The 13,409-nt window shown below is 42.0% G+C and overlaps 1 protein-coding gene across 1 annotated transcript in view; it reads right to left on the bottom strand.

Moving 5' to 3' along the window:
* LOC138762391 (uncharacterized) overlaps nucleotides 1-13,409 on the bottom strand; it is a 307,807-nt gene that overhangs the window by 254,243 nt on the left and 40,155 nt on the right. The window contains exons 6-8 of the mRNA XM_069936157.1: nucleotides 10,496-10,566; nucleotides 10,346-10,404; nucleotides 10,042-10,262 (exon numbers count right to left, since the gene is read on the bottom strand). Of these exons, the coding sequence (XP_069792258.1) occupies nucleotides 10,042-10,262; nucleotides 10,346-10,404; nucleotides 10,496-10,566 (351 nt within the window). The remainder of the gene's footprint in view (nucleotides 1-10,041; nucleotides 10,263-10,345; nucleotides 10,405-10,495; nucleotides 10,567-13,409) is intronic.

The following is a 13,409-nucleotide window of genomic DNA, read 5'->3' as shown; positions in this document are numbered from 1 at the left end:
TTAAAAATCCTTTTATATCTGTACCTTCCTCACCTCCTTTCAGGCCCACTATTTTTATATTATTACATCTGCTAAAATTCTCAAGAATGTCAATTTTCTGGGCCATTAAGTCCTGGGACTTCATAATATCTCTATTCTAGCTTCCATTTTTTAGCTTTAAACTCTGAAATCAATGTTTCCATCAATGTTCTTATCTGATCATCAAAATATTTTTTATCCACCATTTGAGTTTGGCTTTTACCTTTTGTTTTCTTCTGAATCTCTTTTGTTTCTTCCACAGCTTCTTTCTCTTGATCCATATCTTCACTCACTTGTGAGCCTGTTTCCTCTGCCGTTTCATCTATATTTATTTCCACGAGTTTGAAGCAGTCTGCTGCTGACGTCCACACTCGCTGGTGCCTTGTCTAAAATGCATTCCGCGCATGCAGATTGGAACTTCTCTCCCTGGCTCCCCCAGCCACCGTTGAAGACCACCCTGCGCAACATCACCCTTGAGCTGGTCACCAACCGGCCTCACAGCTTGGGATGCCTTCTTCAAGAGAGCACCCGGATCCTGAACTCCAGAAAGGCCTTCCTCTATTTTCGGATGATTTCTTTGTTTGTTGAGTTTCCTTCTTTCATGGAGTCTTTCCTTCTTCAGTGCCATCCACTGGTTTTTCCTCCAATGTTTATTTAACAATTTTTTTTTAATTTTGTGAATTAAAACTTTGTTTTTCTATCACTTTTTTTTTACACTTTCTCTGGAGAGGGCTGATTTCACTGGATCATTTCCTATTCCATCATGTGACCAGCCCCTCCACACAAATATCTGTTGATTCACTTTTGTTTAGCACTTCAAATAATGACATTTCTTTATATGAATAATTCATATCATTAATGGGGTGGCATGGTTAGCATATTGGTTAGCACAATGCTGTTACAACACCAATGACCGGAATTCAAATCTGGCACTATATTGTAAGGAGTTTCCCCCGGGGACTCCAGTTTCCCTCTCACCCTTCAAAACGTACCCAGGATTGTTGGCCAATTGGGTGTAATTGGGTGGCATGTGCTCATGGGCAGAAAGAGTCTATTACTCATATTTCTGTATTTTAAAAAATCTATTTAAGACAAAAAAATCCACCAAGTTTAATTCAAAATAAAAAAGAACCTTGTGTATCATCACCAACTTTGATTTTTGTTCTAAATTCTAAAGAAAAAGAAACAGAAAGCAGATGACATCGGGCTTTCAGTCCTTTTTTTTTTAAAGTTACTGCAACCATTAACACAGCACAAAAACAGAACACAAAGAAAAACTCACAAGGTCACAGAAAGAATGTATTAATACCATACAGGTAGTACTAGGGGTTAGGCGTGCACAAGGTCAATGGATTTGTGAAGTATCAGTCTCACTACTATGTTGCCCCAAGTTGTCACCATTCACTCTTTCTTCCCTTTCATTGCTGCCTGATGGGCCCTTACAGCCTGTGGTGAACTGCTGTATTCCTGATTACCTGGTTCTGCCCCACTCTGTGACTGTAGGTCCTCCCTCTTTGACCTTTTATAAAGCCTCCAACACCTTGACCCTTCCTCAGTAACCCTGGGTCATGGCATAGGATGAGGTCCCTGTTCATTGTGAATAAAAGCCTGTAATTCAGTACTCAGTCTCAGCCTCCAGAGTTATTTACTGCACGACAATTTTATTCACAATTTTTTTTGTTTTCGTTAAAAATGGATCAACTCCTGAAACCTGACAAGCTGGAGATCGACCCACAGTCATCTGATGCCTCAGACAGCTTTGAACTCTGGCTACGCTGTTTCATGGTATTCCTACAAAACTCAGCCGGCACTGTGATCACCAATGCAAACAGTTGTATCTTCTCTTCTCCTGGGTCGGACCCAGAGTGTTCCCAATGATCAGGGATGGCACCACATAGGTGGAGGCAATACAGGGAGAAAGTTAATGAGGCCACCCACAGACAGTTGCATGATGGCCACCCACAGACAGCAACCAGGTGAATTGGGCGATCAGTTCCTCCGGGCCGTGCGGGGATTCGCGCAAGCATCCAACATCCAGAGAGTATCAGCCACCCAAAACATGAAAGACGTGATCTTGGATGCCTAAGCTGCAGGCATCAGATCTGATTACGTGTGCCAGAGGTCACTCAAGCAGAGTAAGTCAGACTTAAAAGGGGCAATCAACTCAAAGTTGCTGGGAATTACCCTGGCCATGCGGAAGCGTACTCTGTGAACAGGCCCACACGGGGCTCGCCATCCTGGGATGCTGGCCTACAGGTCACCAATCCTCTACCGCGCCCGATTAATGAACCAACCACAGCCACCATCTCCCAGGAGCACCCAAAGTGCTACTTTTGCAACCAGGCAAAACACCCCTAAAAACACTGCCTGGCGAGAAACACAGCATACTCCAAGTGCAGGAAGAAGGGCCACTATGCAAAAGTATGTCGATCACAGCCCTTTAGTCCCAGTGCCATCACGTCATGACAACTGCCGTCCTGGACACCAATGACTTCCAGGGAGGCCCACAGTGCCACTTGGGCACCGCCAGACAGACAGTCAGCGCAGGTCAGACCATGGATTCACCCTGGCATCAGTGGTGCTGGATCAGAACACCCCTCACCAACTTGCTCACTTCATGATGGACATCTCCATCAACGACCAGGTGACTAAATGCCTTTTCGATTGTGGGAGCACTGAGAGCTTTATTCATTCTGCCACTGTCCGACATTTCTCCCTTGAAGCAAATCCAATCGCCAACTAAGTCACCCTAGCCTCAAAGTCTCACTCCGCAAAAATCCACAGCTACATTACAATGACTTTGACCATGCGGGCATGCCATATAGAGACTTTAAGCTCCTCATTATGCTACAGTTCTGTGCACCAGTACTGTTTGGGCTAGACTTCCAGTGTCACTATGCAATATGATGGCCTTCTCCCACCCCTCAGTCAGAAACCTGCAGCTTCAACTAACCTCTCTGCCCTCCCCTCACCCCCTCCCTCCCCGCTGGCCTTGAACTACAAGACCATGATGGGAATGTCCAGAAATTCCTCATCACCAAATGCCTGAATCTGACCTAAAATAAGGATAAGTGTGCTCTCCACACTACCTGACTGGTGATCCTTGGCTGCATTGTGGAGATTGAGGTAATTGGCCCCGACTCTGACCGAATGCTGTCTCCCCTTCTCCAAAACCTCAAGGCCCTGAAAAGGTGCCTAGGGTTCTTTGCTTATTACGCCAGTGGGTTCCAAATTATGCCCACTCTCCTATCAGGTCCATTTCCCTCCCCTTAACATATGAAGCATGGGCAGCTTTCTGCTGCATAAAGGAAGACATCGTGAAAGCCGCAATGTAAACGGTGGATGAATCTTCCCCTTTCCAGGTAGGGAACAATGCATCTGATTTTGCCCTGGCCCCCACCCTTAATGAGGCAGGCTGCCCCGTTGCCTTTTCTCCTGTGCACTCCATGGCCCTGAAGTCTGACACTCCTCTAGAGAGCAGGAGTCTTAGGCGATAGTTGAGGCGGAATGGCACTGGAGGGACTACTAGGCTGCCAGATGTTTTACCCTGCTCACGGACCAACAGGCCATGGCATTCATGTTCAACAATAAATAGCATGGTAAGATAAAGAACAATATAATTTTGAGGTGGAGGATTGAGCTCTCCACCTACAATTATGACATCCTGTACCAACCAGGGAACCTCAACTAGCCCTCAGTTGCCTTGTCACAAGGGACATGTGCCAGCACAACTACTTGTGCAACCCTGGAGTCACAAGATTTTTTTCACTTTATCAAATCTCAGAATCTGCCATACTCCATTGGGGATATCAGAGACATGACCAGGGACTGCAGGGTCTGTGTGGAGTGCAAGTTGCACTTCTACCAACCGGAGAGGGCACATTTGATAAAAGCCACGGACCCCTTCGAATGCCTGAGGATGGACTTCAAGGGCCCCCTTCTCTCCACCAACCGCAATATATACTTCCTCACAGTTATCAATGAGTATTTGTGGTTCTCTTTTCCCATTCCCTGCCCTGACATGACCACCATCACAATCATTGGGGCCCTGCACACCCTGTTCAGGTACCTATTATACATCCACAGAAACAAGGGGTCTTCATTTATGAGTGACACCAATTCCTGCTGGCTGGTGGAGGAAGGAGAGAGAGGGGAGAACTACACCATGTGGAAGGCCATCCTCCTTTCCCTCCATGCCACTCGATTTCTGCTATGAACTGCTACTCATAAAAGAATTTTCTCCTTCCCCACGAAGTCTGCGTCTAACACCTTGACCCTCCTGGCTCACTTCTACAGGGCCAGGGCTAGTCCTGCTACAAAAACACAAGGGACCATAAAACCAACCCCCTGGTTGAAAGGGTTCAGTTCCTCAACGCAAACCCCCAATACGCACATGTGGCCTACCCGGATGGGCATGAGGAAACTGTTTCCATCTGGGACCTTGCATATGTGCCCCCCCCCCCCCCAGAGCATATCCACCAAGCAGCACCCCCCTCCTTCCACAGAATTGCAATATGTACAGTTACATCCTGCCTCCACCCCAGTCACTCCGGCCGAGCTGTCACACCCCCAGCAGGTTGACACAGTGTTGGAGGTCCAGGATGAGACAGCGTCAACCCAACAACTGGTGCTCCTCTGGTCATTATGGAAGATCAAGCCACTGGACTGGCTTCACCTGTAAGATGGTGTCCCACATCACCCCACCAGACAATTTAAAAAAAATGAATGTGGTGAACTGCTGTATTCCTGATTACCTGGTTCCGCCATGTTCTACGACTGTACATAACTGTATCCCTCCTTGACCTTGAATAAAGCCTCTAACACCATGACCCTTCCCCAGAAACCCCGAGCCACGGCACAGGATGAGGTCCCTGTCCATTGTGAATAAAACCCTGTTAATCAGTGATTCAGACTCAGCCTCTCAAGTTATTTACTGCCCGAACCTTAACATTGTTCCCTGCCTCTCACCACTGTTGTTGCTGAACTCTCAATACTGATCAAAGCCAGCTTGGCTGACAAATCCTGTGGGGACTGTCTACTTCTCTTCAGATCAAGCTGTTTACACAAAGAGAGCTAAATTAGAGATTTATTTAAGACTTAGGATATAATATTGGCAGAGAGTAAGAAATTTGTTAACAAATTACCGTATATTTCGGCATACAAGTTGACTCTTGAAACACTCAAAATCCCTCAAAAATGGGGGTCAACTTATATGCCAGATATACTTTTGAGACCTTAAATTCAACTCAAAAAAACTGCTCAATGCTGATTCAGCATTTAAGTCGATCCTTGAAAATCGATTTGGCATAAGTCACCCTTGAAAAACAAAAAATCCAACTACAACCAATTTTTATGCTACCACTATATGAGAATGAAAATTTTATTAAAAAAATATTTAGAATCCTTCCAAATCACTATCATTTTTCTAAAGCAAAGACCACGGCAAGCACATCCATAATTTCACTGTTGAAACAGTCACCATAAAGGTCCCAGTCTGTATCTGATGAGGTCGCTTCAGCTTCGATGTCAATGTCCCACAATAAATCATCTTCCATACCATCAATTGCACAAGAGATACCACATTTTTTAAACAGATTTTATTACAGTCTCTACTTTCACTTTATCCCGTGCTTTGAGCAAAGTCATACAACAAGTGATGCAGGACACATTGCCCCGCCTTTTGTGAATGATTTTTCTGCATTCTATATCCATGTATTCCATTTTTCACACACATGGTCATTTAATGACTTGTTCAAGCAGACATTGAGAGGTTGCAATAGAGACGTCAAACCACTTTGAATAAATACCACGGAAACATCATTTCATGCTAATCTACTTTTACTGTTCTAAGTTAAGTGGTTACAATATCCCAGATCCGCAAACTTCGTTCCTTCCATAAACCGCCTGGCCACTTGTTCCACACATTGTCTATCCATAAACTTACACCATTTTCATCCATCCTTTTTCATGAAAATGTACAAAAATACCCACTGGGAATTTTATTTTAGGTTTAAATTTGCGCTTGAAGATTATCATGGGTTTTAACTTTGTCCTGTAGCCATGCACAATAACATCACTGTAAACCTGGTCCTTTCATAGCCTGTACTTCTGGTTTGCAACTTTTCACACTTTTACATTGCACTGTTCTATGACCTATTATGTTGAAATTCATGTGGGTTTCATCCATGTTTCCAACTGGTGTTTCTGCCAGTTACATATAATAAACAGGAGAAAACATAACATTATGATCAAGATCTTTTGGTAGTTTCTGGGTAATTTATGTTTTTTGTCATAATACCAAAATTTTCCTGTTCATGAAATGGTTGCACCAGCCTATTGTAGTCTCAAACTCTTTACTGTGTTCTAAGAGCAACTTTGTCCACTTCAGTGCAAATGCTCTTATTTTATTTTGCATGACTATATAGCAATTTTGCCTTTTTTCACATATCCACGCTGCAAAATGACTTTTCAACTCTGGCCAATAAGTGATTCCTCTTTTAATCAAACATTGCCTTTTTGTTATTTTTCTTAAAGTCTCTTCTTTCTTTCTCCAATCTCTTACCAATTTATCATAAACAGTATATCAAATTTTCTTGCCGCAGCACAGTTAATGGATTTCTTGATGATTTCTATTACTTTTAACTTAAAACTTGCTTTATATTTTTGTCATTTTGCTGGAGCCTCCATGATAACCACCCTCAGCCCAACAGTATAGTCATCACGATGTTTGGGAGTCACCTTATACTCCCAATATATATTAAAATGATGCTGAAAATGGGGATTCGACTTAACTGCCAGTTGATTTGTATGTCAAAATATACAGCAGCTAGTATAAATGGTATACCGATTTGTTAGTGTTGATTTTGTACTCTTCTTGTCATTCTTTTTGTCAATCTATCATGATTGATGAGGATTTCCTTCCACTCATTTTGTGGGTTTTGAACCGGCTTATGAAGCCAATGTGGAAATTGCTGCTATGCACTAGGGAGTGTCAGACATGTTAATATATTTAAGTGGCATGTTCCTTTTAATTCACTGAGGACTTCTTCATTCATCTTATGCAGTGGTTTTCAAACTTTTTCTTTCCACTCACATACCACCTTAAGTAATCCCTTACTAATCACAGAGCACCTATGGCATAGGATTACTTAAGGTGGTATGTGAGTGGAAAGAAAAAGTTTGAAAACCCCTGTTTTAATCATACCTAATTGGTTTGTTATATGCATGGTTTTGTAACTCCAAAGGAAATGGGCCAATGACAATTTTTCTCAAGCAAAATATTTCAGTAACAATTGGGTCTAGAGCAATGATTCTCAACCTTCCTTTCCCACTCACATACCACCTTAAGCAATCCCTTACTAATCAAAGAGCACCTATGGCATAGGGATTACTTAAGATAGTATGTGAGTGGGGAAAAAAAAGGTTGAGAACCACTGAAATGCATGAACACAACTCAGAAGAGAGCATCCATTTCAAGGGTCTAATCAATAAGGCAAGTAATGTGCCAGGTCCCATGTAGCTGACTGAGAGCAACTAGGACCTCAATAATGAGAATGTTGAGGTCTGCAAGAGAATATGTCTGGTACTCAGGTTGAGATACTAAATTGGAGAAAGGCCAATTTTGAGGAAATGAGAGGGTCTAGAAGCCATGGATTGGGATAGATTGTTTTCTGGCAAGATCATGCTTTGTAAGTGGGAGGCTTTCAAAAAGTGAAATTTTGTAAGTACAGAGTTTTCATGTACCTGTGAGGAATGGAAGCAAAATTAACAAGCATAAGGAACCTTGGTTTTCAAGGGATATTGGGAATCCAGTTAAAAAGAAGAGTTGTATAGTAGCTACAGGCAACAAGGAGCAAATAAGGTTCTTGAGGGTTATAAAAAAAATGCAGGAAAAAAATCTTAAGATGGAAATCAGGAGGGCTAAAAGATTACTCGCTTTGGCAGATGATGTGAAGGAAATTCCTTGGAGTTTCTACAGGTATATGAAGAACAAAAGGATAGCAAGGGACAAAATTGGTCCCCTTGAAGATCAGAATGGTCACTCATTTATGGAACTAGAAGAGATGGGGGGAGATCTTAAATGAGTTTTATGCATCTGTAATTACTCAGGAAACACAGAGTTAATGGAAGTGAGGCAAACAAACAGGGAGGCCATGGAACAGATACAGATTAAAATGAACAAAGGGAATAAAAGTGGATAAATCCTCAGGGCCTGACAAGGTATTACCTCTAACCTTGAGGGAGGCTAGTGCAGAAATTTCAGGGGCCTTGGCAGATATATTGAAGGTGTCCTTAGGCTCAGGTGAGGTACTGAGGATTGAAGGGTAGTGCATATTGTACTGTTGGTAAAAAAAACGCTCCAAAAATAATACAGGAAATTATTGGCCAGTGAGCCTGACATCAGTAGTAACTTACTGAAGGAGTTCCAAGAGATCAAATATACAAATATTTGGATAGTCCTGAACTGATTAGGGATAGTCAACATGGCTTTGTGCCTGGTAAGTCGTGTTTACCAATCTTCACGTTTTTTCGAGGAGGTCACCAAGAAGGTTGATGATGGAAGGGGTGTGGATGTTGCCTACATGGATTTTAGTGAAACCTTTGACAAGGCCCCACAAGGGAGGCAAGTCATGAAGGTTCAGCAACTCTGTATTCATGCGAAGGTAGTAAACTGGATTTGACGACGACTCTATGGGAGAAGCCAGAGAGTTGTAGTGAATGATTGTGTCTCTGACTGAAGACCTGTGACATGGTGTGCCTCAAGGATCAGTGCTGGATCCATCATCTATCAATGATGTGATCAGTTCTGGGGCTATTGTTATTTGTCCTCTATATCAATGACCGAATGACAAGGTGGTAAATTGGATCAGCAAGTTTGCAGATGACACAAAGATTGGAAGTGCAGTGGACAGCAAAGAAGACTTTCAAAATTTGCAGAGCGATCTGGACCAGCTGGAAAAATGGAATGAAAAAAATAGATGGAATTTTATGCAGAGAAGTGAGACGTTTTGGAAGGACAACCCAAGGTAGGACATACACAATAAATGGTAGGGGGAGGGAAGAGTCCAGTAGACAGAAGTATTGAGGAATTCAGATACATAATTCCCTGAATGTGGCATCATAGGTAAATAGCATTGTAAAGAAAGTTTTGGCTCAGTGGCATTCATAAATCAAAGTACTGAGTATAGAAGTTGGGATGTTATGGTAAAGTTGTATAAGACAATGGTTAGGCCAAATTTGGAGTATTGTGTACAGTTTTGATTGGCTAACTACAAGAAAAATAGAGAAGATTTACTAGTATGTTGCTAGAACATGAGGAACTGGGTTACAGGGAAAGATTAAATAGGTTAGGACTTTATTTCCTGAAGCGTAGAAGAACAAGGACATATTTGATAGAGATATACAAAATTATGATGGGTATAGATAGAATAAAATGCAAGTAAGCTCTTTTCCATGGAGGCTAGGTGAGATTATAAACTAAAGGACATGGGTAAAAGGGGAAAAGTTTTGGGGGAACATTAATGGGAACTACTTCATGAAGTGAATGGTGGGAGTATGGAACAAGGTGCCAGCTAATGTGGTGAATGCGGGCTCAATTTCAACATTTATGAAAATTTTTGACACATACATGCATGGCAAGGCTATATGCTGGGTGCAGGTCAGTTGGAGGAGGACGAATAATAATTGGCACAGACTAGAAGGGCCTAAGGGGTTATTTTTTGTGCTGTTATGTTCTATGGTTCTAATGTTCGGAAGAATCCAAGCAGTGACTTTCTTGTTCACCCATTGTCATTACCAAAATTGGACTTGCCTCTCTTTTTAAAATAGTCAAAATGACAGCACCCCCGATGTTGATAGTATATCCTCCTCTCTCTGGATGTGCATTACCAATCACTAAACACTATTTTCATTCTTTGATTTCTGGTAGTAATTGGCCTTTAGTGAAAAGGAGAACTACTGTATGTGCATCATTCTTAGAAATAACATTAATAATTGTAGAGAGTAAATTAGAAATGAATATACCTTTCAAACAAATGAAATGAGGAAGATGAATAGCTTTAACTATGTTGTCTTCTGCCACAATATTAAATAATGGTCCACAAAATTCTGATTTCTTTATAAGAATAATTGGAGCATATTCATTCCACGAGCAATATCGGTAAGTAATAGTCACTGCTCTCTTGATTTCCCATCTTAGCCCAGTTATAGAACATTCGTAAAAACCTTCATCTGGAAGGAAAATTCTAAACAAATATACAAGTATTTGTCAATTTGGAATACAGTAATTAAAATTTCATAATAATTATGGATTTTTGTTACTATTTACCTAAAATGTATATCATGCTTGGAAATGTGAGGTTCTATCACTCTCCATTTTGTTTCCTCCTTAAAGGGATGAAAAGAGAAGTACAGTATTATAAAGCACAACAAATGGGATTGCAAAAACAAGGCAAGGTTTAAAACTAAATCAACTTACATCCTTGAGTCCACAGATATCACAAGATTTTACCCTGTGACAGCCAAGCTCATCAAATATGTTGGTGCTTTCTGCATAAAAAAAAGTCAAAAGAATTTGCTTGAAAAGTTATTACTTTGAATACATTTTTTTTCCTATTTTAACAATTGGAATGCATGCACTAATTGCATTCTTATTATGATTTACATGATTCTGCAGCAATGGATTTGAAAGCCAAGTGACAAAAATGTTTTAACGAAATGAAAAACAAACAATTCTGCAAAATTCAAGAATTGAGACCTCTGGATAATAATATGGGAAAAAAAGTAGCTCAAACATTTTTAAATAATGTTAATTAATTAACCGAAGAGCACATGTGCTATCAAATAAATGTAAACACTTAGTATATCAGAATATTTTAAAGTTGATACTACATTTATCAGTTGATCATTTAAAGCAAAATATAAACCAAGAAATAAATCTGACAAAAACAATCACTGGCTGAATGTATTAATCAGTTTCTTCCAGAGGTGTATCTACGCAAAATAGCATCTATGGTAGGGCTGCCAATGCATCAAAATAAATGTCAACAAGAGGTCTCGCAAAAACTGTCCTTGGTGTCCGCCATGTTGTATTTGGCAATGAATAAGCTGAGAGCGAACAAGAGGACGAGTAAGGAGGATGAGGAAGGGTGACTGGGGTGGGGGGGGGGGGGGGGGCAATGGTGGCACCGCTGATGCTGATGGGGGGATGGTGGCTCTGTGGTACTCCCCAGGGCACATTCCAAGCCTGCCATACCCTAGATAAACCCCTGGTTTCTACCCAGGGCATCACAGGCAAATATCTTCCATTGTCAGAGAGCAGTGGCAATCTTCAAAGATCTACACCACCCTGGACAGGCTTTGTTCTTGCTGCTGCCACCATCAGGAATCAGAATCAGAATTTATTGCATTGGACAAGTCATGAAATTCAGTGTTTTGCTCCAGCATCATGGTGCAAACATACATAACCATCTTACAATATTACTATGAATTTAAAAAAGTAGTGCACAAAAAGGGAGTGTCTTTGGTTCAAAGACTATTCAGGAATCTGATGGCAGCAGGAAAGAAGCTGTCTTTATGTCACTGAGTGCTCGACTTTAGGCTCCTGTACCTTTTTCCCAATGGTAGCTGAGTGAAGAGGACATAGTGAGGGTATTTGAGGATAGAGGTTGCTTTATTAAGACACCACATTATGTAGATGTCCACGATGGAGTGAAGTCTGGTACCTGTGATGTCGCAGATCAAGTTAACAACCCTCTGGAGTTTATTCTTGTCCTGAGAGTTGGTGCCTCCATACCAGGCAGTGATGCAATCAGCCAGAATGCTCTCCATGGTACACTTGTAGAAGGTTTTCAGAGTTTTTGCCACTGCCACTGATGAGCCTTCTTTGTGATTGCATCACATGGAGGGTCCAGGACAGATCCGTGGAGATGTTGACACCCAGGAAAGTTCCATGGGGATGTTGACACCCAGGAATTTGAGGTTCTTTACCTTTTCCTCTACTGAGCTTTCAATGAGCAATGGGTCATGTTCCTCTGACTTCCTCCTAAAGTCCACAATGATCTTGGTTTTGCTGACATTGAGTGCAAGGTTGTTGTCGTTACACCAATCAACGAGCTGATCTATCTCCCTCCTGCACGCTTCCTTATTGCTGTTTGTGATTCTGCCAATAACTGTGGTGGCATCAGCAAACTTGTAGATGGCATTAGGATTATGCCTGGCCACACAGTCATGGGTGTATGATGAGTAGAGCAGTGGGATTAACACGCATTCTTAAGGAACACCTGAGTTGATAATCAGTGAGAAAGAGACATTGTTTCCAATTCATACTGATTGTGGTCTTCCAATGAGAAAGTCAAGGATCCAGTTGCAGAGTGGGGTAGAGGCCTAGAGTTTGTAACTTCTTGATAAGCAGTGAGAGAATAATGGTATTGAAGGCTAAGCATTAGTCGATGAAGAGTAGCCCAATGAATGAATTGCTGTTTTTGAGGTGATCCAGAGCTGAGTGAAGAGTCAGCGATATTGCATCTGCTGTGGAGTGATTGTGACAATAGGCAAATGGAAGAAGATCAAGATCTTTGCCTAGGTACGTGTTAATTCCAGCCATGACCAACATCTCAAAGCATTTCATCCCAGTAGAAGTTAGTGCTTCTGGGCAGTAGTCGTTGAAGCAGCTCACACTATTCTTCTTTGGTACTGGGATAATTGATGCCCTTTTGAAGTACGTGGACTGCAACAATGAGAGGTTAAAAAATATCTGCGAATACTCAGCTAGTTGGTTGGCGCAGGTTTTCAGTACCCTGCCAGGTACACCATCAGGCCCTGTTGCTTTGCGAGGGTTCACCCTCTTGAATGATGTTCTGACATCGCCCTCAGAGACAGATATCACAGGGTCCTCAGCCTTTTCAGGGATTCTAGTAGGCACTATTTGGTTCTTCTTCACAAAGCAGGCATAGAAGGTATTCAGCTCATCAGGTAATTAAGCATCACCGCCACCTATTGTGTTTGTCCTTGCTTTGTAGTTAGTAATGGCCTGCACTCCCTGCCATAGCTGGCGTGCATCTGCCTGTATCTCTTGTTTCCTCTGGAATTGCCACTCTCTTTCAGAGATGGCCTTCCACAGGTCATACCTGGACTTGTAAAGATCCTGAGCCCCGGGCTAAAATGCCCTTGTTCTCGCCCTCAGCAGATTGTGAATTCTGATTCATCCAGGGCTTCTAGTTGGGGAACACCTGGTACGTGCACGTAGGTACACACTCATCCACGCAGGTCTTGATGAAGTTAGTGTCACCTTTTGCATATTAATTTAGTTCTTGAATATTTTTCAGTCCACCGATTCAAAGCAGACACTCCTCTGCCTCCCTTGATCATACTTTCAGTGTATTCACCACTGG

This window comes from Narcine bancroftii, chromosome 4, assembly GCF_036971445.1.
Source record: "Narcine bancroftii isolate sNarBan1 chromosome 4, sNarBan1.hap1, whole genome shotgun sequence".
Classification (NCBI taxonomy): domain Eukaryota; kingdom Metazoa; phylum Chordata; class Chondrichthyes; order Torpediniformes; family Narcinidae; genus Narcine; species Narcine bancroftii.
The sequence above is the reverse complement of the archived record's forward strand: the minus strand, read 5'-3'. Positions and strand labels throughout refer to the sequence as shown.